This window comes from Trachypithecus francoisi, unplaced genomic scaffold (assembly GCF_009764315.1).
Source record: "Trachypithecus francoisi isolate TF-2019V2 unplaced genomic scaffold, Tfra_2.0 Contig01440, whole genome shotgun sequence".
Taxonomy (NCBI): domain Eukaryota; kingdom Metazoa; phylum Chordata; class Mammalia; order Primates; family Cercopithecidae; genus Trachypithecus; species Trachypithecus francoisi.
Window position 1 is genome coordinate 13,871,921 of NW_022681431.1, and position 26,827 is coordinate 13,898,747.

At 39.8% G+C, this 26,827-nt stretch overlaps 1 protein-coding gene across 2 annotated transcripts in view; it reads left to right on the forward strand.

Annotated features, from left to right (window-relative positions):
- The first annotated feature begins 381 nt into the window (after window positions 1-381).
- PPP2R2A (protein phosphatase 2 regulatory subunit Balpha) overlaps window positions 382-26,827 on the forward strand; it is an 82,301-nt gene continuing 55,855 nt past the window's right edge. The window contains exons 1-2 of one of the 2 annotated variants that reach the window (XM_033229153.1): window positions 382-714; window positions 2,558-2,632. In XM_033229153.1, coding sequence (XP_033085044.1) covers window positions 708-714; window positions 2,558-2,632 — 82 coding nt within the window. In that variant the 5' untranslated portion in view covers window positions 382-707. The remainder of the gene's footprint in view (window positions 715-2,557; window positions 2,633-26,827) is intronic. The other variant, XM_033229164.1, reaches the window with a different exon arrangement.

The following is a 26,827-nucleotide window of genomic DNA, read 5'->3' on the forward strand; positions in this document are numbered from 1 at the left end:
TCGCCCACCTCAGCCTCCCAAAGTGCTGGGATTACAGGCGTGAGCCACGGTCCCCGGCCCTGGTATTCCTAAAAGACGTAGGACCCCAGGAATCCCTGCAGGCGAGCACGTAAACTGGACTGCTGAGCCCGCCCCAGAGCTCTGGCGCTAGTGCGAGAGGCTGGGACACTGCCAGGTACATACAGCCGCGGCCTGGCGCAGGCAGAGCGGGCAAATGGGGCGCCATGGCCAGACGCGGGAGCGGAGCAGGCCCGGCCAGTCCGGACGCGGAGGGCGGGGCAAGAGCGCAGCAGGAAGGGGGCGTGGCCAGGAGCCCGCCCGGCCGCTCCCCCGCCCCTCCCCCTCCGCTCTCCGCCCCAGCCCGGCGGCTCCGCCCCCTGCGTGACGTCACTGGCCAGGCCAGCCGGCGCCATTTTGAAAGTGGAGTCGCCTACCCCTGCCGCTGCCGCCGCCGCCGTCGCTGTCGTAGCCGCCGCCGCCGCTGCCGGAGAAAGAGCACGAGCGGGGAAGCCCCAGAGTGAAATCTAGCATCCTGCCGGCTGGTCTGCCCGCCCCTCCTTCCTTTTCCCCCGGCCCCCGTCCCCTCCCCCCGCAGGTGCCATCCGCCGCCATCCGCCCTCTCTACCCCCCCATCCCCAGGTGAGGGGGGTGAGTTCAGGAAGCGGAGACCCCGAGGAACCCAGCAGGGTCACCATTTGCAGCGCAACATGGCAGGTAAAGGAGAAATCCCCCTCGCCCCCTGACAAGGCACCGCTTCCTTCTTTCTCCCTCCATCACCCCCTAGCGACCGCCCGCGCCTTGCGCGGAGCCACAGGACGCCCCTCGGGTTTGAGGGAGTAGGGTCCAGAGGGGTGGGGTGGGGGCAGGGAGGGCTCCCGGGAGGCAAGTGGTCACGGTGAGAGTCACTGGGCTTGGAGAACGGGGCTGGCGCCGTGGCGGGGGTGGGGGTGGGGTGTGCCGGCGAGCTTGGGGTGAGGCGTGGGTGGGGCGGGGTGGGGGCGCGTGCAGATTTGTCCCTCCCGCTCGGGAGCCCGGTGGATCCTCTCCCACCTCCCCACCTCGCCCCTTGCCTTTTTTTTTTTACTGCAGGTCTTCTTTTAATTTGTATTTTTCCCTCTGCTGCAAGTCTTCTTGGGTGTATATACACATTTATTTTGCGCCGAGAAGGAAGAGCGCTTTACAAGTTAAAATACAATGGGGGCATATGTGTATTTTTTCCCCTACTGTGGATGCCAGTATTTTTGAGACTGGAAGCCTAAATTTTTTGTTTCGAACCATTTCGTTTCCGTTTCTTCCCTCTTACCGCCGAAGAGTGCAAGGCCTTTCATGTACAGCAAGTTGCATGAAAATAATTTAAACTTTCCGTTTAGTCTGTTAGCTTTTTTGCAGATGTCCTTTTCCCAAAAGGGTTTGGTAGAGTTAGTTAAAATAGTTGCGGAGTTCAGAGATATAAATAGCAAGGAGGAGAGAGATTTAGGTAGAAGCTTTGAAAGGGAGGGGAAAGGATGTAGAGAGAAAATCAGTTTGGAAATAAATTTAGCAAGGAATAGGGGTGATGGGGGAGAGAGAAGTAATGTAATTGCTTTGAGAATTCTTTTTGTACATGTTGGTGTTGCTAAATCTTTTCCTTCATGTAGTAGAATCAATTCCAGATTTAGATTCAGTTTCTTTTTCCCTAGAGCCCCAGGACATTTTCACCATTTCGACCTCAGTACTTGCACGTGAAATAGAAACATTCCGAGATGAGACCAGTTTTCCGTGCTGTTATATTCATTATTCAGATAATTAAACCTTTTGAAAAAGTTAACGTGTCGGATTGACTTAAGGTTTGCTATAAACAAGTTGCTTGTTGGCCTTGTTGAATAATGAAACGAGATTAAAATTGTTTTGCACGAGATGACATGTTAGCAAAATGAATTCTTTGCCAGGTCCTTTGGAGTCGAGGGATGAGGTGAAGGGAGGCAGAACAAGCTTCCTTTGACAGTCTCTTTAGCAGCATTCATTTCGGTTTCTTTTCCTCTCTGTCTGGAGCCAGTGATTTGCTGGTAATGAATGCAAAGAAATGGGTGTAGTGTTTGCTGTGTGTGCACTTTGGTGATAGGGTTCATATGAATCATTACTTCTTACCCAGGCAGTAATGTTCCCGAAGTTTTCTCTTCGTTCTATGTTTCATGGTAGTTAACCTTATTAACTCTTCTGCAGGCTTTTTGTATACTTAAAAAGAAAACTCTTTAACTCTTGGTATTTACTTTTTTTCTGGTAGGTCTTGCCTGAATGTAAGGCTTTTACTGTATTTGAGAGGAGGTTTGTGAACAGATATATAATGACCATAGATCATGTGTCTTTAAATATTTCATACCTGGGATTTTTTTTTCTTTTTAATACAGTACCAACTATTGGGGTCTAATCTTTTTCCAAACTGGTGCTCTTGGTGGTAGTTGTATGTGTGGGCAGAACTAGGCTGTAAGTATCATGCCAACCATGGATACCATCTCTGTGTTTACGAGAGTCAACATAAGCAGAACTCGGTTTTAATTGGTATGTTTTCTTTTTCCAGGAGCTGGAGGAGGGAATGATATTCAGTGGTGTTTTTCTCAGGTGAAAGGAGCAGTAGATGATGATGTAGCAGAAGGTAAGAAAGCGTTTAATAATGCAAATTTTGGATATATAATTTTTTCAGAAACGTTTCCTACTGAGGGATTTCCTTGAAGCCGAAACTGCTATAAATTCAAGATGATTTTGTGTTTATTGTCCAAGAAGTGTAAGAACAGTTTTAAAAGTTACCTTTCTGAAAAACAGCCTTAAATTTCATTTGTTATTTATGCCTTGTTTTTATTATTTTTTCCTCTGAATTTATATGAAAGGTGATGAGACATACAAAATCCTCACGTGAAAGCTGTGCGCTGCATTTAAGGGTTTCTTTGTTATGTAAATTCCACATACAAATAAATGGTGATCCATTTTTATGTTTGTACATTGTTTTAGATAAGTAAATTGAAATAGGTGCCATCAACATTTGGTTCAGAAACATTCTTAACAGCGTCTTTGATTTTTATGGGAAAATTTTTAACTACTTTTGAATTTGTCTGCTTTGGGAGTGTGATGCTGATTGGCATATTCTGTGAAGAGATGATAGCTCAGATTATTCATTTTGTTGTCTTTCTGGTATTTAGGTGGATAAGACAGTAACAATGTTATGCATATGTCGCTTGTCTTCTAGGAAGCGTATATTCTTGTGCAGGTGGAAACAGTGTTTGATCAGTTGAAGTACTTAACGTCTGATTTTCTACCCAAATTTGTTTACTAATGTGTTTCAGAAGTTTAAGTTTTGGAACTGGAAGGTTTTGCATTCATTTGAGATGGTCTTAGGCAGCAGAGGCATTTCCCACAAAGTTGTTGCATTGTTTCATTCCTCAGAAATGTTGAAGTTTGAGTTTTAATGGCATTGTGTGTCTTGAATTACAGTAGGGATTTTCCAAACAAAACTCAGATAAATTTAAACATGTACTTTTGAGTTTTAAAAATTTGGTGAAAATTCATAAACCTTTTCCCTAGATTGTGTTGTCCTCATATTTCTGACCTGTCTGTAGGGTACTCTTTTGGAGGTTTTTTTCTGGTGGTGGGTGGTAGCCGAATGCTTTTATTTGCTTGTGTCAGTGTCATTCTTAATGAAGTGTCTGTTTTAGAGTGTGGTGAATCCTATGGGAAGCCAACTGGCATAGGTTATACTTGTCATATTTTACAGAGCTCACTCACGTTCCTTTTCTTTTGAATCCTTATTTGTTTCTTAGATGAGAAACCAGAGACAAAAGAGACTGACTGATGGTCTTGCAAATAGTGTAAATCAAGGTTTTCTGATGAAGTCAGTAGTGTTTGACTTGTTTAGAGAAATAAGTCCTAACTTCAAGGGAGGAGTTGTGTATTACTCATGTTGTAACTACATTACCTGTTGAATAGTAGACACTCCAGTATTGGATCATTAGTTCTGTGCAGTTGTGTAACACTCACCAAGTTATGAAAGTGCTGTATACTTGGAAAATATTCTTTGGTTGAATTCCATTTATTCCCTTAGGAAAGTTCCCCTAAATGCTGAGCACTGAGGGTGCTTGGTGTCTACAACATAAACTCTGCCCACAAGGAGCTCATAGTTTGCTGGTTAAACATTAGGCAGAAAGACCACATGGCTTTTATTTAATGAGAAGAAATTGATATTTCAAACTGAAGATCATTTGTGTAACTGAACCAAATAGCTTGTGATATACATTAAGTCCTCCCTTAATGTTCTGTGACCTTAAGCAAAGAAAGTATTGTAACAAAAGACGCTGAGCAGAAAAAAAAAGTCAGTTTTCAAGAACGTATTGAGGTGAAGTTAGGAGATAAATCAGTTATAGTTCCCCTTTGCTGATACTTAGTAGGTGCATTTTTCTACTGATTCATTAAATAATTTTCTTTAGAGGTTAAATATTTTAACGTAAGCATATTCTTAGCATCCTAAAACGCTGATACTTGGTATATATATTTTAGTAAAATAACATACATCTTAGTAAAAATACGACTTGTTCTAATAGATATCATTATACAAAATATTAAGTATAAAAATCTAGTTTTCAAGTGACACCACTTTATTTTGGGTATTTCTGCATACTAGAGTTTGAATATTATAGTCTTGTTTGTTTTACTAAGGGAAGATTTGCTTTTCTGAAGTAAAATAAGATTATTAACACATTCCCTACCCCCTTAGGTTTAGACTGATCTCTTAAACAGGTTACCTGTAGCTCAACTTTTACTTGCCTGTTTTCTGTTAATGATACATCTTGATTGTCTCCATATCGCCTGCCTTTCTCCCATCTACATGCGGTCAGCTGCCAGGGCATACCATTTTTACTCTGTAATGCCTTAATATTCTTTGCATACCTGCTTTCACCTCTGTTCAGGTTTCCACTCTCCCTCATCCGAGTTGCAAGTTCCTAAATTATTCCCTGCTTCTTCATCCTACGTTTTGCTTGAGAGTTAATCTTAAATGCAGTCCTAGTTTTGTCGTTTTCCTCGTAAGTCCACGGTGGATCACTGTATCCACTGGATTAGGAATTAAGTTCAGACATCTCTGTCTAGAATGTGTGACCTTTGTCCAATATGGCCTCTCCTTCTCTCAGTTTATTTGCTGCTATGGCTGATGACCCAGCTAAACAGATACTGTTCTTCAAAGGCGTTCTATGCTCTCTTATTTTAGGGTCTATGTTTTTGCTGCTTCCACCTTGGAATGCCTGACAGTCCTCCCACAGTTCTCTTACCAGGATCCTGTTCATCCCTCAAATCATGCCTTTAACCTTTTTGCTAATTCCGTCTTTTGGAAATACCTGTTTTTAAAATCTTCCTTTATGGCACTTTATTACGTAGATATATAGTACCCCACACCTCTACTGTTACATACTACAAAGTTTAGTGCAGGACCGATCCATCTTCGTACCTTATGCAGGCATGAAACTGCTCTGTCTAGAACAATGCCTGGCAGACAGTAGTTGAATATTTGTTTGAATGAAGGAACATAAATGTTACTGTTCTTAGGTTTTGAAAGGGGAAGAGAAATGGTAAAGGGATGATTGAGATGTACTTCTAGCAGTCATGGATTTAGTTATTTGGTAGGCTTTTTAAAATAAAAACTTAAAACGCTGTGTGCAGAATCATTGGTAGGCTTTTTATAACCAGATTGATGATGTACAACCATATAATACAAAGAAATCAGGAGACCTTGTGTTTTTACCCTAGCTCCAGCACAAACTAGCGTGTGTCACTGGGGATAAGTACTCCCCTGGGTTTCTGTGTGTTTAGTAATGGAATAATAAGAATGGATTAGGTGATTTCTGCTCTTCCTTGTACTTTAATCTTGTTAATTTCCAAAAGCATCTAAAAACAGCCCAAAACCTTTTTTTTTTTTTTTTTGGTGAGACAGAGTCTCACTCTGTTAGGCTGGAGTGCAGTGGCGCAATCTTGACTCACTGCATCCTCCGCCTCCCGGGTTCAAGTGATTCTCCTGCCTCAGCCTCTTGAGAAGCTGGGACTACAGGCGCACGCCACCATGTCCGGCTCATTTTTGTATTTTTATTCGAGATGATTTTGCCATGTTGGCCAGGCTTGTTTTGAACTCCTGACCTCAAGTGATCCACCTGCCTCGGCCTCCCCAAAGTGCTGAGATTACTGGTGTGAGCCACCAGCCGCAGAATTATTACTACTGGTAATTAATACTACTGGTGTTTGAGATACTGGACTCTCTAAAGGCCTTAAAAAATAAATTATTGCTAGTAATATAGTTTATATTTTTAATTTTTCTTTTATTGAAAACTTTGTCATGAGACAGTAGGTAAGAGCACAGACTCAGGTGCTAGGCTACATGGTTTGAATCTTGCTCAGTCATTTATCAGTTGTATGGTCCTCTCTTTGTGCCTAGCTCCCCTCTATAAAATGAGGATAACAATGAAACCTGTCTTTTTTACAATGTTGTTTTGATGATTAAATGAGTTTATACACATAAAACAGTACCCAGCACAAAAGAGCCTTATGAGGATTTAGATACTATTACTTGAACCTTCATATTATTGTTACTTTGAAGGAAGAGTCTTTGGAGTATGAGTAAATTGGGGATTTGTCTTTAAAGCCTACTAAAAAGTTCTCAAAGTGAAGGAAATAGCATGTATGTGTGCTTTATACATACTCTTTGATTCCACTAATAATAAATTACAAAATACGTTCAAAACTAACCTATAGATTTAGAGACACATATGAAGCTGGTAAAACTATGAAGAAAAGCTATGAAGTAAAAGGAAAAAAAGTACTGTAAAAGTCAGTGTAGTGGCTACCTTTAAGCTCTTGGAAGGGAGTTGTGATTGGGAAGGGTGGGGGAGGCCCTTGGGTGCCATCTTAACTGGGATGGTGGTTGTACAGATGTTTGTAAAGACTAACCTGGGCATTTTTGTTTCAATTTTTGTTTTTCTTTATCTGTTAAATTTTACAATAAGAGGATTTTAGAAATCTAATACAGTACTAAAGGGTTTAGGATGAAAAATGGCAGTCCCCTACCTCCCCACTCCCTAATCCCTAGTCCGTCTCCTTAGAGCAGTTGTTCAGCTTGTCTGCTGGATTCCTTGGTGCGTCATTTCCTTTTTGGGTATAAAATGGTATTTCTGTATCTTGTCAATTTTAGCATTTCCAGCTGACTTGCTCCTCTAGTAGGTGATAACTAAGCTGTTCACATTATCGCCCCCATTTCTGTCCCTGTTGTGACCCAGTGTTACATCACACACTATGATTAAATTGGACGTCAGTGCTTAAGTTGTTATGACCGTGCACACGTTCTCTACTAAACCAGAAGTGCTCTGCAATGTTTATTTCATCCTGAAGGTAATGCGGTAATTGCTTGTTTGTTAAGTTGACTACTATTTGTTTTTTTTAAAAACTTAATCTGGAAAGTATGTGGAATAGTATAATGAACTCCTGTCACCCATCATTGTCAACAGCCAGTGCTGCCCCATTTATGCTTCCATCACTTGACCCGTTCCCATCCTTTTGTTATTTAATAATGTAATATTTGTTTTTAAAATCTGGATTTAACAAAATAGAAAGCCAAGTTCATTTTTTAATGTCAAACTGTAAGAAATTTTTTCTAATGATTTTGATAATGTGTTTAAATTTTACTTGTGGAAATAAATTATTAAAGATTCAGATACATGTGGGTAATCTGAAGTGTGTAATATTTGGTCAAAATAATAATGGAACAGGCCAGGTGCAGTGGATCATGCCTGGAATCCCAGCACTTTGGGAGGCCAGGCAAGAGGATCTCTTGAATCCAGGAGTTTGAGACCAGTCTGGACAACGTAGTGAGACCTTGTCTCTACAAAAAATAAAAATATTAGCAGGGCATGGTGGCGTGCAACTGTAGTCCCAGCTACTCAGGAGACTGAGGCTTAAGCCTGAGAGGTCCGCTACAGTTAGGCTGTGATTGTGCCACTAGACTCCAGCCTGGACAATAGAGTAAGACTCTGTTTAAAAAAAAAAAAAAAAAAGGAACAACTTAACCATTCAAGATAGTTATTTTAATTATTTTAATATACATTTTCATTGTTTAGTAATCTTAAAATATCAGATGTTATTAAATATTTAATAGTGAACCTCATCTCCATATTTGATAGTCTTAAACTTTCATAGGAAATTATTTTAGGATATTATCTTATAAAGTCTGATTTTATGAAACTTGGATCCAAGTGCATTGTGTGTTTTCAACTCTTTGCTTTCTGTTTACTTTTGGTAGGATTTAGCCTTGTGGACTGGGTCTTGAAAAATATTTTTTAAATGATAGAGGCTAAAATATGCCCCAAATAAGGACATAAGTAAAAATTTGAGAAACAGTCCATATTTTGATATCACACACAGTTTAATGGTTTTAGTCCATATCATATGTTTAATGCTATAATATGAACAGAATTTAAAATCATCTCTTCCGCATCTTTTTTTTTTTTTTTTTTGTTAAAGACGAGGTCTTGCTATGTTGCCCAGGCCATCTTCTGTGTTTCTTAGAGTAGTATGCATGTTAGATTTAGGCAGTGAGGTAAGTTAGTAGAAAAAAATAGTAGAACCCTGTTGTTTTGTGGATTTAAAAGTAGTGGCGCATTAGCTGTATTCCGAAACCTAATGACCTGTGGTGAAGGTCTTAGTTAATATTCTTACCTTGTATGACATGTGACACTTCTTTTTCTTAACACTAGTATTACTGCTGACTGAAGTCTAGTAGACCTCACTCAGTACAGTCACTTAAAGTAGTAGTGTCAATTTACCCATTAAATACCATGAATGATAGTATCTGTTTAGCATCAAATAGTTTTCTTGCTTTATTTTAAAATACTAAGTTTTTTCACATTCATTTGACAAACGATTATGAGCGATCAAGGCCATTGAAAACATATTGCTGAAATTTTGTCTTGTTATTAAAATAAACCAAAAATTAGTCTTGGATGTTTCTTAGTACTCTGTAATAGTGAATGACATATTAAAATCAAGTTATTGAAAATTGTAGAATAAGCAGAATGATGAGAGGTTGAAGCAAAAATTCATTAAATCAATGAAGAGGTTACAATATGTTACATATTTGCATATAAATGTTTGCCTAATTTATCTTAAAGTTGAGTTGTAGGAAGAAAGGTAAGTTTCTTAATGCTGTTAAATAGGAAAACTGAAGGACTGGAAATAGCTAAAAAATTTTAGCTAATATTCTCAACTATAATCTTGTTGCCCTTTAAGATGATGATGGAAATTATAATTAAGTAATCAAGTATCCATAAGGTGCTTCCTCAGCAGACGGAAAGAAAAATAAAAGCTGGCCGGCCATGGTGGCTCACGCCTGTAATCCGAGCATTTTGGAAGGTGGAGGCAGGTGGATCACAAGGTCAGGAGTTTGAAACCAGCCTGGCCAATATAGTGAAACCCCATCTCTACTAGAAATGCAAAAATTAGCCAGGTGTGGTGGCGTGTGCCTGTAGTCCCAGCTACTCAGGCTGAGGCAGAAGAATGGCTTGAATCTGGGAGGTGGAGGTTGCAGTGAGCCGAGATCGTGCCACTTGCACTCCAGTTTAGGCAACAGAGCAAGACTCCATCTCAGAAAAGAAAAAGCCTGGGTGCAAATTAGATTTTCTATAAATTGCTGTATAGTCATTGTAAGGAAGGCATGGCATGGCCATCTTGAGTAACCTACATTTTTTGAGTGCTTAACTATGTACCAGGCATTGTTTTAGGTGCTTTACATCTATTAATTTACTGTTCTTCACAAAAACCCTGTGAAGTAAGTAGACTGGTGGGAAAGTTAATTAACAATATAATCTTGAGTAGGTGATGAAGCTGGGATTCTTACCTCAGACCTTTCACTTTTCCTAATATAATTTTGTTTCAAAACTTGATCTCCTTTTAGTTCAGGTGAAGGTGTTTGATGTTGTTGAACTGCAGCTCTTGTTTATAACAAGGTTTATTTGTAATGCCTAGTAGATAATTTTTATTTTGAAGTAATCAAATAGAATTTGGAGATTTATTGAATTTTCTGCTAATGACATTCTTTTGAGACAGGGTCTTGCTCTGTCACCCTGGCTGGAGTGCAATGGCATGATCACGGCTCACTGCGGCCTCAACCACCCAGGATCAAGTGATCCTCCTGCCCCAGCCTCCTGAGTAGCTGGGACTACAGGCACAGGCCACCACGCCTGGCTAGTTTAAAAAATTTTTTTTTGTAGAGACAGGTCTCAACATGTTGCCCAGGCTGGTCTGCTAATGGCATTTGTTAGCTGAGATGTGCTGTCTATAGATGGATTGTAAGGGCTTTGTTAACCCTCTGATGATGTGTGTGAAATTGTGTGATTGTACATATGTGCATTTCTCTGGTCAGAGTCCATAGCTGCCATCAAAATTGATATTATGTAGTCCAGTGGTTCTCTAAGTGTGGTCTGGCAACACCTGAACTCATTCAAACTCTGTGAAGTCAAAACTATTTTCACAGTAGTACTCAGATGATACTTGCCTTTTTCAGTACACTTTGCAGCAGTGGTACAGAAGCCATCTTAGCATGAGATCAAGACAGTGGCACAAAAGGGTACTTGTAGAGGTAATCTTCATCACCATGTACGAGCAGTTTAAAAAACTATCAGTTTTAAGAATGTCCTTGAAGCAGTAAAAACTTAATTTTATTCTACTTGAACACATGTCTATTCGATGTTCTGCGTGACAGAATGGAAGGTATACCTAGAGCACTTCTGCAAGGGGGCAAAGTACAGTGGTTGTCTGGAGGAACAGCATTGGTGCAGCTGTTTGAGTTTCAACCGCTGTTTTCATGGAACATCATTTTTATTTGAAATAACTGGTAAACTATGGTTATTCGGACTTGGATATTTGGTGGACATTTTCTCAAAAGAACAGTGAAACTGTTGCTTCAGTAGACAGTGTTTGTTGCCCATAATGAAATTTGAGCTTTCAAGCAAAAATTAGAATTTTGGAAAACACATGTCTGTAATTGTGAGCTTGACAGCCTCCCAGTACTTATAAGATTTTTTTGAATAAAATCAGTAGTCATATTAATGAATGTGATTTTTTGATATTATGTAATATGTCAACATTTGGAAGATCTGTATAACTCAGTGAATCAGTCTTTTACGAGTGACCAATGTGTGTGATGTTAAACAGTCATACATCAGTAAAAGTGCATGCTAGAGCATTGAATTTTAATGTGACAGACTATCGATATGTTTTCAGATTCCACAAACCTTTAAGAATCTACCAGTGAGGAGTTTTGGTGTCGTATCAAAGGTATATCCATAACTACCTGAAAAACCTATTAAGATATTCCTCCCTTTCTAACTACATGTCTGAGTGAGCCTGGATTTTCTTCACATATTTAATCGACACAGCATATTGTGGTACAGTATATTGAATACAGAAGCAGTTAAGAGAACCTTCATTCTGTTAGACCAGATATTAAAGAGATTTGCAGCAGTGTAAAGCAGTGTGATTAATTTTGTTGGTGGGGGGGGGGTATAGTCATTTTTCATAAAATTTTTGTTAATGTGTGAGGTTTATTACTATTTTACAATGAAGAAATACTTTAAAGTTTAAAAGCTGTTTGGTGGTTTAAGATTTTAAGAGTTAAGGGGATCTATCATTCAGAAAATTTGACAGTTGGTTTAGTCTGTTCATAGATTTCATTTTAGTAATAATGCTTTACAAGTCTCATGAACCACAAGATAAGTGATCAGAACAGTGTACTGCTTTTGTGCATGAATGTCTTAAAAAATTGCCTATAAAAGTAGTTTCTGTGACTTGAAATTGTTTCAGTCTCCTCCCTCCCTGTTCTTTTCTCCTCCCTCCCTGTTCTTTTAGATACCAAATTAGATCTGCCTTAAGCTCTTTCAGCTGGTGATCTTGGTGAAGGAAGAATACCTTCAGGACGTTAAAGTATCTATTTTTAAACTTACTCTCCCTTACAGAGATTAAATACCAGTAACAGATTTGCCAGAATAAAATAATTTTTTACGGTTTTCCCCACAGTGTCTGCTCAGGTTCAACTATCAGGAACACTGAAATTCTCACAGCCTAATTTAGTGCCATCCTGGGTTGCCTGCCTCGTCATTAGAAGTGAGTTGGTGACCTTGACATTGTGTTTATTTTGAGCCCAACATGTAGCAGTTTGGTGATGTGTGGTCTGTTCTAGGAAAGAAGGCATAAAATGGGCTTGGTAACTCTCTGTTTCCCAACTTAACTATTAAAGGGAAGGGAGAGAGGGAACAATGTTTTTCTGAAAATCCTGAAATGAACAACATAATTCCATTTTAAATAGTTAAATTTCCCATTCTAAAGATGTAGCATCAACTATTGCTTAATATTTTCAGTATTTTTGTGGCTGTTTTCTATGCTTGAATGCCAGAGTTTGTAGACTTTTAACAGTTTTCTGTCCAGTTTTAAACACGGGATGTAATTTTTAAAAACTCAGCAAATTTTAAAAAATTAATGTGAATGTTTTTAGTTAATGTTGGCAGTGGTTGATTACAATATCATCTAGATCTTTGCTCTTGGCAAATGTGGAATCCTTGGCAAGTCGTTGAATACTTCTGTATAGCACATTGCCGGGAGTTACACTCTTGTAGCTTTTAGTTTCTATTGGTTAAATCCTCTCTGTATGTTCAAATACCAGATGGAGTTTTCTCTTCTGGAATCTTTGAATGATCTCTTTTTATCCAGTTCACAGGGTCTGTGGACCAGTGATCTGGTTTAAGAACTTCTGCTCTAATCTTGTAGTTATGCCTGTGTTTACACACTTACTGAAACTTATTTATTGGACTCTAAATTTGGAAGAATCAAGGATATTTATATGGTAATAATGGTGTTTAGACTATTCAGGAGGGTATTTTTTCTTATCAATCCTCTTATTACTTTTTCCTGAGATAATATGGGAGGGATTAATCTTCTCTAAAATACTGGACTTGACAGATTTAGTGCATTCCCATCTTTTTTTCCCCCCCCTTTATTGAAAACTCTCTCATTGGTAAAAAACATTAGAGGGATATATTGGATTTTGAACCAGTTGCTTATTTTATACTTTAATCAGAAGGAAGTTTAAGTTCTTCAGTAGCTTGTGTTAAGAGAGAAATCAGAGTAGGTAAAAAGGATTGGGGGCAAAATTTTAAAAATTTTCTAAAGATCCAGAAGGACATGGTTAGATCTGGAACAGTGTTACTTTTCATAACCTGCCATTGCAGGCTCGTCGTAGGTCTGCTGTGCATGAAAGTAGAAATAGTACCTTTTTTTGGTGTTACCCTGTGTGTCTGTTTTTTTCTGCTTACCACAAGGTAAGATTCTTAAGGGTAGATGACTTTCTAAGGTAACATAAGAGGAATCTTTCCTTTTGGCTAATAAGAGTGGGAAGACTCTAATTCAAGAGAAACAGGCTATTGTAGGTGATAAATAGTTGTGAACAAATTTCTTATCAAGGCATGGAACATGCAAAAATGGTTGTTAAAGGAATTGGTAGTAGCAAAGGCATTGCTTGTTCTGTTTTCTCCTTAACATAAAGTGAGCGTTGTTTTTTTTTCTGGCAACTGAACCAATTTTTAGTGAAAATTTTTTAGCTACCTAATGTTTTTATGCATATTGTAGAAAACACATAACATAATAAAATTTACCATCTTAACCGTTTTCAAATACACCATTCAGTAGTGTTAACTCTCTTCATACTGTGAAACAGATCCTCAGAACTTTTTCGTCTTGCAAAACTGAAACTCTATACCCATTAAACAACTCCCTTCTTCCCCTCCCCTCAGCTCTTGGCAGCTATCATTCTACTTTCTGTTTCTGCAAATTTGACTACTTTAGATTCCTCCTCCAAGTGGAATTACCCAAGTGGAATTATACAGTCTTTTTGTGACTGGCTTATTTCATAATGTCTTCAGGGTTCATCCCTGTTGTAGTATGTGACAGGATTTCCTTCCTTTTTAAGGCTGAATAATAGACCATTGTGTGTATATATCCCTTTTGTTTATTCATTCATCCTTTGATGGACATGTTGGTTGCTTTTACGCTTTAGTTTAAAGCGAGCTCCTAGTCTTCTTATACATATCAGGTTCTGTGGGAAGGAACAAAGTAGGTACTTTCTGTAATTAATTTGAGTAGTCTAGGTAGAACATGAAAGTGTCAGTTTAAAGGATTTAGACATTGGTGTAGTTTTATTTTTAAGACTCCTGTTTGATTGAGTCTGCATCTCTGATTTTTATGGGGAGGGGATAGAGCTAAGGTGAGACTTTGTTCAGCCAGAAGTCAACAGGTATCTGTTGAGTTCCCAGTGCTGTGGAGAATGTGAAGGAGATAGAAGATATTGTTCCTTCTAGGTACACTGGAGGTTCCTTTTATTGAAATAAACATTTCCCATAGCACTTGGCTTTTGGTATTACACCTATTTATGGTACTGTGAAAACCTCTAATCCCATGTAAAAATTTTACGGATAATACTAGAGTCTGAGTAGTAAATTACTCTCCCTTTTCTAAGTTGATTTTATGCTGCTTGATATTGAGATGGGGATGTAGTACAAATATTTACTTGTTTCTTCGAGTTAAATTTTAAAAAGTCTCATATTGCAGGTCTAAGACCATAAATTTGTCTTTTACTGCTTTCAAATGGTCGTGAGTTGGAATTTTCTAATTAATATTTTTAGAGACTTCTCTAGGTGAATGTTTATGGTAGCCTCCAGGCTACCATACCGTGATTTTTACTATTTTGTTAGTTCCTTAAACACTGAGTTACTTTCTGACCCAGCAGTTCTACTCCCAGGTGTATATCTAAGAGAATTGAAAACATGCCCACCCAAAACCTGGTATATGAATGTTGCTAGGACCCTTCCTCACTCATGATAGCCAAAAGGTGGAAACAACGCCAAGTCTCCATCAACTGATGAATGGATAAAGGTGGTGTATCCATACAATGGTATGTTACTCAGACACTAAAAGGAATGAAGTGCTGATATGTTTCAACATGGATAGATTTTTAAAAACGTTCAAAGTAAAGGAGCCAGTTACAAAAGACCATAGAGTTTATGATTCCATTTACGTGAAATATCCAGAATAGGCAAACCTGTAGAGACAGAAAGTAGATTAGTGTTTGCCAGGAGCAGTGTGAGGGAAAGGGAGTTGAGAATAAGGGCAGTGATTGCCATTGGGTGCAGAGTTTCTTTCTTTTTTTTTTTTTTTTTGAGACGGAGTCTTGCTCTGTCGCCCGGGCTGGGGTGCAGTGGCCGGATCTCAGCTCACTGCAAGCTCCGCCTCCCAGGTTTACGCCATTCTCCTGCCTCAGCCTCCGGAGTAGCTGGGACTACAGGCGCCCGCCACCTCGCCCGGCTAGTTTTTTGTATTTTTTAGTAGAGACGGGGTTTCACAGTGTTAGCCAGGATGGTCTCGATCTCCTGACCTCGTGATCCGCCCGTCTCGGCCTCCCAAAGTGCTGAGATTAAAGGCTTGAGCCACCACGCCCGGCCTGGGTGCAGAGTTTCTCTAAGGGGTGATGGAAATGTTCTGGAATTAAATAGTAGTGATGAATATATTAAAAAGCCACTGAATTGTGCACTGATTTTGGAAAAAATACTAGTAAAACAATAAAAATTAAATGGGAGAAAAGAGGTAGGATTTACTCTTTTTTAAAAAAATGAATTTCTAGGGTGGGCACGGTGACTCACGCCTATAATCCCAGCACTTTGGGAGGCCGAAGTAGGTGGATCTCCTGAGGTCAGGAGTTCGAAACCAGCCTGGCCAACGTGAAGAAACGCTGTCTCTAGAAAAAATAAATTAACTGGGCGTGGTGGCACGCGCCTGTAATCCCAGCCACTCAGGAGGCTGAGACAAGAGAATTTCTTGAACCCAGGAGGTGGAGGTTGCAGTGAGCCGAGATCATGTTACTGCCCTCCAGCCTGGGCAACAGAGCAAGACTCTGTCTTAGGAAAAAAAAAAAAGGAGTTTCTAGGCTGGGCATGGTTATTCACAGCTGTAATCCCAGCACTTTGGGAAGCCAAGGCGGGTGGATCACTTGAGGTCAGGTGTTCGAGACTAGCCTGGCCAGCATGGTGAAACGCCATCTCTACTAAAAATACAAAAATTAGCTGGGCTTGGTGGCGCTTGCCTGTAATCCCAGCTACTCAGAAGGTTGAGGCACAAGAATTGCTTGAACCCAGGAGGTGAAGGTTGCAGCGAGCCAAGATCGCGCCACTGTACTCCAGCCAGCCTGGGTGACAGAGCTAGACTCTGTCTCAAAAAAAAAAAAAAAAGTTTTCTACAGCCAATAAACTGCTTTTACAAAAGAAAAACATTCATTTTGCAGCACTATACTTCTAAGTCACACACAGATTACATTTACATCTAACTTTCCCTCACTGTATTAATCAAATCTAGTTTGTACATCTGTTTTACAAACCAAATATAGGTAAAGGTTTTTATGTTTTAATAACTAGGTTAAAAAAATCTAATAAAGGCTGGACATGATGATGCACGCCTATAGTCCCAGCTACTCAGGAGGCCAAGGCAGGAGGATTGCTTGAGCCCAGGAGTTCGAGGTTACAGTAAGCCATGATCGTGCCACTACACGCCAGCCTGGGTGACAGAAAAAAAAAAAAATTAATACATATATAGGATGGTAAATCAAGAGGAATATAGCAAATGTATGCTTCCCTCTTCTTTGTCCCAGTTTCTTTGTCCTCTCACCAGCGATGCCATCACAGGTTTCTTATATATCATCCAGAAGCTTTTTATTTTGTATTTGCATATGTTTTTAACAGCACATCTTTATCATTTTGGACTTGAAAGTAGGAAAATGTATTCTAGGAATCCATGAATTATTAGGCAAGGTCTATAGGCCCTGCCTTAAAGAGGATCTGATGAGTTGCCTGAGAAATTAGCATTTTCTTTTAACCAGTAGATTAAAACCATACAGATTTCTATGTGGAGAGTTGCTGAGAAGGTTGTACACATTTGAAATTTACATCTAGATGTGCAATTAGTGGACTCTAAACAAAGCTAAGTAAAATCTATAATATCTAAGATATCTAAGTCTTTAAAAATAACAGTTTGGGTTTATAGATACTGGAGTCTTTGGGTTGTAGACCTCAAGTCTTTCTTCTTTCTCCACTTGAATCTGATTGTTCCTGGCAGTATGTAAAGTGACCAGTTCATTTTGGTGATTTATTTGATTAAGACTATACTACACATTATAGAATAGGCTAGATCCTAAAGACATAATGTGTGTTCTTAACTGTTCAGTTAACACGTAGGCCTTTTTGGTCACTTGTCCACCATGTCTAATTCTCAACCTAATTTCTTGGGAGTTCTGTTAATATTCCTTAAAATGCCAAAACGTCATGATTTGTATACTGCTCAGATTGATTAGAATAAAGCTTTATTAAATTCTTGTTATGCAAAAGTTTTTTAATCTTTAAGAGTTTTTATTTGTTAAAGGAAAAATAACTGATTATAAATGAGAAATTTAAAAATAATAAGTGCTCAAGAAACTGAGCTGCCTATGTGTATAAGTGCTTTATATGTATTATCTCATTTAATCTTCTCACTCTGAGGATAAATTATTACTTTCATTTTATAGATGAGGAAATCGAGGCTTAGATAATGTAGCTTGCCAAAGGTCACGTAGTTGGAAAGTGGGGGAGTGAGGTGTTGAACGTTGTTGGTTCTTCTGACAGCCCATGTACTGTATGTAAATGAAAAAATAAAATCAAATACAGGCGTACCTCAGAGATATTGCTGCTTTGGTTCCAGATCACTGTAATAAAGCAAATACTGCAGTAAGATGAGTCACAAATTTTTGGTTTTCCAGAGCACATAAAAGTTATGTTTACACTGTCCTGTAGTCTGTTAAGTGTACAGTAGCATTGTGTCTGAAACAGTGTACATGACAATTAAAAAGTACATTATTGCTAAAAAATGTTAATAGTTATCTGAGCCTTCAGCAAGTTGTACATTTTTTGCCCCTGGAGGATCTTGTCTTAATGTTGATGGGTGTTGACTGATCAGGGTGGTGTTTGCCGAAGGTTGGAGTGACTATGGCACTTCTTAAAGAGTGCCAAATGAAATTTGCTGCATCAGTTGACGAAATATTTCTCTGTAGCATGTGATGCTCTTTAATAGCATTTTACCTGCAGTACAAGGTCTTTCAAAATTGGAGACAATTCTTTAACCCTACTGCTGCTTTATCAACTAAGTTTATATAATATTCTAAATTTTGTTTTGTTTCAACAGTGTTCACAGTGTCATCACCAGCAGTAGATTCCATCTCAAGAAACCATTTTCTTTAATTAAAAAGAAACTGCTCATCTATTGATGGTATCATGAAATTGGAACAATATATCTTTAGGCTTCATTTCTAATTCTAGTTCTCTTGCTATTGCCATTACATCTGCAGTTAACTTCCTACATGGAAGTCTTGAGCCCCTCAGAGTTATCCATGAGGACTGGAATCAGCTCCTTTCAAACTCCTGTTTATGTTGATATTTTGACATCCTGCCATGAATCATGGATGTTCTTAATGGCATCTAGAATGGTGAATTCTTTCCAGGAGGTTTTCAGTTGACTTTGCCCAGATTTAAGAGGAATCGATGCCTATGGCAGTTATAGCCTTACAAAAGGAATCACTGTCTATGGCAGTTATAGCCTTACAAAAATATATTTCTTTTCGTTTGTTTGTTTTGGAGACAGGGTCTCACTCTGTTGCCCAGGCTGGAGTACAGTGGTGTGATCATGGCTCACTGCAGTCTTGACCTCCTGGGCTCAGGTGATTCTTTAATAATGCTCACAATTGTCTTGTAAGTCAGAATCACACCTTGATCAGTGGGCTGCCGAATGGATATTGTGTTAGCAGGCATGTAAACAACGCCTCCTTGTCCCTCTCTATCGGAGTCCTTGGGTGAGCAGCAATATTTGGAAATGAGTCTTTTTTCCGAGCAGTAGGTCTCAACAGTGGGCTTAAAATGTTTAGTAAACAGTGCTGTAAACAGATGTGCTCTCAACTAGGCTTTTTTCTAGAGTGCAGGCAGAGTAGATTTGGGCCCTAGAATTCAGAATGGTCAATGAGCATTGGCCTCAACTTAAAGTCACTCAGCTGCATTAGCCCCTAACAGAAGAGTCAGCCTGTTCTTTGAAACTTTGAAGCCAGCCATCAGCTTCTCCTTTCCAGCTATGAGAGTCCTAGGTGATATCTTCTTCTAATACAGGGCTGTTTAGTCTACTTTGAAAATCTGTTGTTTAGGGTAGTCACCTTTATCAATTAAATTATCTTCCTTTCACTTGAACACTTAGAGGCCCGTAGAGTAATTGGCCTAATTTCAATATTGTGTCTCCAGGAGGCCGGAGGAGGGGGAGAGATAGGGATAGGGGAACTACCAGTAGGTGGAGCAGTCAGAATATACAGCATTTTTAAGAATTACATTTGCTGTCTTATGGAGGTGCTTCATGGCATTCCAAAGCAATTACAATAGTAATATCAAAGATCATTGATCACAGATGACCATAGCAGGTATAATAATGATGGAAAATTTGAAGTTTTGCAAGAATTACCAAAGTGTGACACAGAGACACAAAGTGAGCACATACTGGAAAAATGGTGCCTTTCGGCTGGGCGCAGTGGCTCACGCCTGTAGTCCCAGCACTTTGGGAGGCTGAGGCGGGTGGATCACGAGATCAAGAGATCTAGACCATCCTGGCCATCATGATGAAACCCCACCTCTACTAAAAATACAAAAATTAGCTGGACGTGTTGGCACGTGCCTGTAGTCCCAGCTACTCAGGAGGCTGAGGCAGGAGAATCATTTGAACCCGGGAGGCGAAGGTTGCAGTGAGCTGAGATCGTGCCACTGTACTCCAAGCCTGTGTAACAGGGCAAGACTCTGTCTCAAAAAAAAAAAAGTTCCTTTCTAGCAAGGTTGCCTCAGACTGTCTTTTTTTTTTTTTTGAGACGTAGTCCTGCTGTGTTGCCCAGGCTGTAGTGCCGTGGTGCGATCTTGCCTTACTGCAACCTCTGCCTCTGAGGTTCAAGTGATTCTTCTACCTCAGCCTCCCAAGTAGCTGGGATTACAGGCATCGACCACCATGCCTGGCTAATTTTTTTGTATGTTTAGTAGAGACGGGGCTTCATCGTGTTGGCCAGGTTGGTCTCAAACTCCTGACCTCAGGTTACCCGCCCACCTCAGCCTCCCAAAGTGCTAGGATTACAGGCGTGAGCCCCTGTGCCTGACAACAAACTTGCAGTTTATAAAAAACAGTGTCGGCCGGGTGCGGTGGCTCGCACCTGTAATCCCAGCACTTGGGGAGACTGAGGAGGGTGGACGACGAGGTCAGGAGATCGAGACCATTCTGGCTAACATGGTGAAACCCTGTCTCTGCTAAAAATACAAAAAAAAATTAGCCGGGCATTGTGACAGGCACCTGTAGTCCCAGCTACTCGGGAGACTGAGGCAGGAGAATGGCGTGAAGCCAGGAGACGGAGCTTGCAGTGAGCCGAGATTGCACTACTGCACTCCAGCCTGGGTGACTGAGCAAGACTCCATCTCAAAGAAACAAAAAACACAGTGTCTCTGAAGCACAATAAAAGTATGCCTGTATAATCTCACCATTTTTACGTCACATCTGTTAATATTTGGGTGTAGATCTTTCCATCATATAGTTCTTTTTCCACTGCAAATATATATTTTCAAAATTGTTATCATATAGTTTTGTATTATGTTTTTTTCCAATTGACATGTGAGAAGAATATAAATGGCTGTATATTTAATTGGATCTCTAGTGTATTTCATTTAGACATTTTGGTTGTTTATAATGTTTGCTATTATAAAGATCATGATGAACATCCCTGTGAGAATCTTACTGCTTTAGGATACATTTCTGGAAATGGGATTGCTGGGTCGAAAGGTGTGATTTTTTTTTTTTTTTTTAATGGCTTATGGTATTTATTGCCAAATCACCATAGAAAGTTGGTGTTGATTTTTCACTTCCTCCAATAGTGAATGGGAGTGGCCATTTCCTGACCTCTTGACAATACCTGGCACAATATTCACCATTCAGAAAAATCTTTTCCAGTTATTTGTTTGAGCACGTTCAAGTGTTGGAGCCTTTTTGTGTTCTTTGTCTAGTTTTCTTTGGTGATGCTTTTTTTTGTTTATTTGTAGTATCACAGCCCTTTTCCCCCTTTGAATCATACATTGTAGTGGAGGAACATTGGAGGGAAGCTCAAAGAAGAAATAATTTGGGTCTGCATTACATGGGAAAGACTTCCTAAATGAAGTGGATTTTTTTCCTTTTTCTTTTTTAGACAAGCAAAGGAAACCAGAGAGTAAGGAAACAAACATTTGAGAATTGCTGTGTTTTAGTTTTCTTATGTGTAAATGGGAATAATAGTACTTGCGTTTTTGTTTAGAGGATTAAATGTACATGAATGCTTAGTTTTGGCACATAGTAAGCCTCAGAAAATTTAATTGATATAGTTATTTTGCTGTCTGATGCCCAATTAACAGAATTAACAGTTTGACAGCAGAAGAATAAAAGCCCGTTCCAGTCCACAAATTGAGATCAACTAGTTTTTGAGGTTTTGGGCACATTTTAGGCACTTCCAATAAATATACGTTACATTAATGACTAACACTTCATGTCGGTTGGGTTAGGCATTTGGAAAAAGCTAGGGAGAGATTAGTTTCCCAGCTTCATCAGAATTAGGATTAGTTTAGGGTCTGGCACTTTGACTATTAATTTGACTAATTTAAAATTATTGTGCTGAGCGGGGCACAGTGGTGCAAGCATGTAATCCCAGTTGGGAGGCTGAGGTGGGAGGAGCGCTTGAAAGCAAGAGTTCAAAGCTAGTGTGCACAGTGATCATGCCTGTGAACAGCCACTGCACTCCAGTCTGGGCAACGTAGCATGACCCTGTCTCTAAAACAGTGAACGAAAATTAATGTGTGGCAACAGAAGTTCAAGCTTGTTTCTTTTTTTTTTTTTTTGTCTTGTTTTCCCTTTTTTCTCAAGTTCCTCCAGTGTTTTATTCTTCCCTATAATTATATATTCTGCATCTTCTCCCAAGAGTAATATAATGGGGTGGGGTGGGGTGCACCTAGAACATGCAGGAGGGTCCAAAGCACCCTTTCCCTGTTGGTGTCCATTTCTCATAGCAGGAGGGATGGAGTTTGAGAACATCTGAAGGGATGGTGTCAGGCACACTGAGGCTCTAAAATACCCTGTTATTGGCTCCCCTTGCTACCTAGGGCCACGTTGTAAATAGTATATTCTTTATGTTATAAATATTTTCTCTTTCTCCTCGTTCTTTTACTCGGTTGTTTGTATCATCTGAGTCTTTTATCAGAGTCTCAAGTAGGCTGACAAATAATATTTAGAGCCCTTGGAAAATTCTACAGAAGTCTGAATAGAAATAGAAAGCAAATGTTATTGTACCAGTGAACACGCTTAATTCCCCTCAATTCCTTATTCAGAAGTGTGCTGTTTTGTTAAAGAAGAATTGTATTGGCCTGATATCAGCACTTATCTAGCTTTATGTGCATATGAATGTCCTGGGCGTCTGGTTAAAATACAGATGATGGGCCGGGCGCGGTGGCTCAAGCCTGTAATCCCAGCACTTTGGGAGTCCGAGACAGGCGGATCACGAGGTCAGGAGATCGAGACCATCCTGGCTAACACTGTGAAACCCCGTCTCTACTAAAAAATACAAAAAACTAGCCGGGCGAGGTGGCGGGCGCCTGTAGTCCCAGCTACTCCGGAGGCTGAGGCAGGAGAATGGCGTCAACCCGGGAGGCGGAGCTTGCAGTGAGCTGAGATCCGGCCACTGCACTCCAGCCTAGGCGACAGAGCGAAACTCCGTCTCAAAAAAAATACAGATGATGGTGCTGCATTTGGGTCTTGTGGGGGAGCCTGTGATTTTTGCATTTCTGAGCAGCTCCCAGTAATGCTGGTGTTGCTGCTGCTGGTCCCCAGACTACACTTTGAGCAGCAAGGCAGCTTTTAGCCTCTTTTTAAGGGTAAGAGAGACCTAGTATCTTGATTTTTTTACTCAGCATTTTTGACAGAATAGATCTATTGTGCTGTTCTCACATCACTTAACGTTTGTTCTGTAAATGAATTAAAATACCTCCTTGGGAGTTTTGCACTAGCTCTTAAAAGAGCAGTTTGCGTCATACTGCTACATGTTAGCCCTCTCTAGTTGTTACTTTAAATTTGTATTTGAATTTCAAGTTTGGCTCAGGCTAAGACCTTACCATACTTAGCAAAGGTGTGCTTTTTGCTGGTAATTTGCCTTTAAATTTTTATCTTTGTCATTTTTCTGTTTGCTTCCTTAGCCTTGAGGCACCTGTTCATCTCAGATCAGGATTTCTCTCCCTTACCAGCTATCTAACTTTAATGTTGCTTTAGATTGATTTTTGTTTTATCCATGTAGCTCATGTATATAGTTTTTTAAAAGTCCGTATTTCAAAATACTTATAAGGAAAATGAATTTTCTGTTTCTGTCACCTGTCCTCATCTTGAATCCACTTTAGCTATTTCTTCTGGTATTTTTTCATATTTCTTTTTTGGGATGAAGTCTTGCTCTGTTGCCCAGGCTGGAATGCAGTGGCACCATCTCGGCTCACTGCAGCCTCCACGTCCTGGGTTCAAGTGATTCTCCTGCCTCAGCCTCCCCAGTAGCTGGGACTACAGCTGTGTGCCACTATGCCTGGCTAATTTTTTGTATTTTTAGTAGAGATATGGTCTCATTATGTTGGCCAGGCTGATCTTGAACTCCTGACCTCAGGTGGCTTGCCCGCCTTGGCCTCCCGCAGTCTAGGATTACAGGGATGAGCCACCGTGCCCGGCCTGTTTTCATATTTCTAAACTAAGTGCTCATACAGCTCGTTTTAAAAGCAATCCACAGATGGAAATGGTAGCTAAGAACTAAGGTCCCCTAGGCTCTTCCTACTGCTCCTCCCAGCTTTCTCAGTATTGTTACACTGTGTTGATTGTTTAAGCCAGTGTTCAGAGTTGTAGTAGACTGGATAATGGCCCCCAAAAGAAATCTGCGTCCTAATCTCTGGAACCTGTGACTGTTACCTTATATGGCAAAAGGACTTGCAGATGTGAGTAAATTAAGGATTTTGAGATAGGGCGATCATCCTAGGTTATCCTGGTAGGCTGTAAATATGTAAGCACAAGGATGCTATAAAAGGGAGGCAAGAAAATCAAAGTGAGGAAACAAGAGATAGGAGTGATTGCAAGGAAAGGATCACAAGCCAAGAAGTGCAGGTGGCCTCCAGAAGCGAGGAAAGGGCAAGAAAATGAATTCTTCCCTTAAAGCTTCTAGAAGGAACCATCCTAGCTGACAACTTCACCTTAGCCCAGTGAAACTGATTTTTGACTCCTGGCATCCAGAACTGTAAGAAAAAAAAAATTAATGATGTTTTAAGCCACCAAATTTGCACTGATTTGTTACAACAGCGATAGGAAATGAATGCAGGAGTGGACATTGTGCATATGGCTGCTGTATAATAAATTCTGACTTTTTTCTATTATAACATTGTTTTCTTTAGGGTTAATAATTACCTTATTCATTTGACTTTAATCTCCCATCACTGTTTTCTTTCTGCACCTTTCAAAAGCCTTCTAATGTAGTTTTCCACATAATCAGGAAGAATCAGATTATGTTCTTCGTGGAGTTCTCCATCATGTTTCAGTCTGGAGTACTTCGTTTCGTTTTCTGTGAATCTATCACTAAATCATCCTCAAATCCTCTTCGGAGACTAAATCCCCTCTTAATATATTGAAGCACATCAGATGTTCTATCAGTTTTACTTTTGCCTTAAGCTATATCCCTCCAGCCACTTGCTTCAGTCTGGGCAGTCTGTAAGTCTGGTGCACAGCTGTTGTCCTGGGATTTTCGTTCATCATCATCATCGTGATCATCATCATTGTGGGAATTCCTTTTGCCTCTCCTATGTTGGAGCTCCTTGTTCTTGGATCCCACATCTTTTTCTTTCTTGTTTTATGCTGTTATTTTGGGATGGTACACAGTATCCTGTGCTTTATGGGAAAGATTTCATAGGAGGTAAAATTTTTGAGATCTTACCTGCCTGGAAAAGATGTCTTTATTCTACTTCACACTTTCAGGTTTGGCTGGTTAACATTTTCCCTTAGAATTTGGGAGGTGTTTCTTTTGTCTGTTAGCTACCGGTGTTGCATTTGAGAACACTAATGCGCTTCTGTTTACTGATTTTTCCTTTCTGGATGATGTGCTTTGGTGTGGGTCTTTTTCATTAATTGGACTTGTACTCATTGGACCCTTGCAGCTTGTAGATTCATTTCCTTCCATTTTTTTCCTTCTCTGTTTTATTCTTTCTGGAACTTACCTGGATCTTGAACTTTTTGTGCTGGTCCTCTTCCCCGCCCGCCCCTCCCCCACTATTTTCCATTTCCTTTTTGTTTTACTTTCTGAGGGAGTTCCTCAGTTTTGTTCTCAACTCTTTCATTTATTTTTACCATTGTATTTTTAAGAGCTCTTTTGCCCTTTGGAAATAGTGTGGATGGTGGTAGTTTTAAGCAGCCCTGGTTTTATAAATGGAGTATCTTGTCTTTGAGAAGATTAATAGTTTTTTGGGTTTGTTTTCATTTTCTAATCTGAGCATCTATTTCCTTTGAGTTTCTTTTTTCTTATTCATATTGATAGACTTTGGTATCTGGTGATCCTTGGTTGTCTGTCTTAGTTCTTAAGAATGAGGTACTAAAAGTAAATTAGAAGCTTTGTGTCCACTGGCAGAGATACTCAGCTGGTGGGCTTCACTGTAGGGTGATGAGCCAGGAACCCACAGGTCAATATCTCTAGATGAGAAGGAACTTCTAGTGTCTTATCTCAGTGGGAGGTGGGGAGGTGGGATGGGTCACATCTTAAGCCTGGCTGCTGACATTCTGGGAGCCAGTAAGATCACCGAGCAACTCATGGATTAATATGCAGCCTTTCACTTAATCTTATTTTTAATTTGACCCCTCACCACCAGCTTCCTCTCAAATTGATACCTTTCCTAGGTCAGGTTCAGTTTCTCCAGGAGGTAGTCTTGTTCTCTATTTAAATAGAGTCTAGCTTCTCTGCATCTTGCGTAGATGTTTCACCCAATAGCTGTTTTGAGTTTCATGCCTCACTGCAGCCCTCCAAGGTGCCTGGTCCTTCTGTGTCCTGACTTGGCAACCCCTTTTGCATGCTCAGAGGTTTCACTTTATTTTGCTGAGTTTTCTGTTTTTCAGCACATTGTTGTTACCTTCCTTCTGCTGTTCCCTTGCATTTTCTTTGTTCTTATTTTAGACTGTTTTTATTAGTTTACTGTCATTTTAGTGCAATTTAGAAGATAAATGCGTGTTTTACATCTACATGTTTAACAAGTGTGTCAATAAAATGTTTATAGTTTCTTTTCATTCATGTCTAGAACACTTGGTAATCGTTTTCTATACAATAGAAAAGGGGAATTCACAGAATTTATATAAAAGTAGATTTATTTTCTTAAATCTAGATTCTGATGTTGTGTACTTTTCTTTTTTTTTTATTTTATTTATTTATTTATTTTTTTTTTTGAGACTGAGTCTCGCTGTTGTTGTCCAGGCTGGAGTACAATGGTGTGACCTCGGTTCACTGCAACCTCCGCCTCCTGGGTTAAAGCAGTTCTCCTGCCTCAGCCTCCCGAGTAGCTGGGATTGCAGACGGCTGCCACCATGCCCGGCTAATTTTTTTGTGTGTATCTAGTAGAGG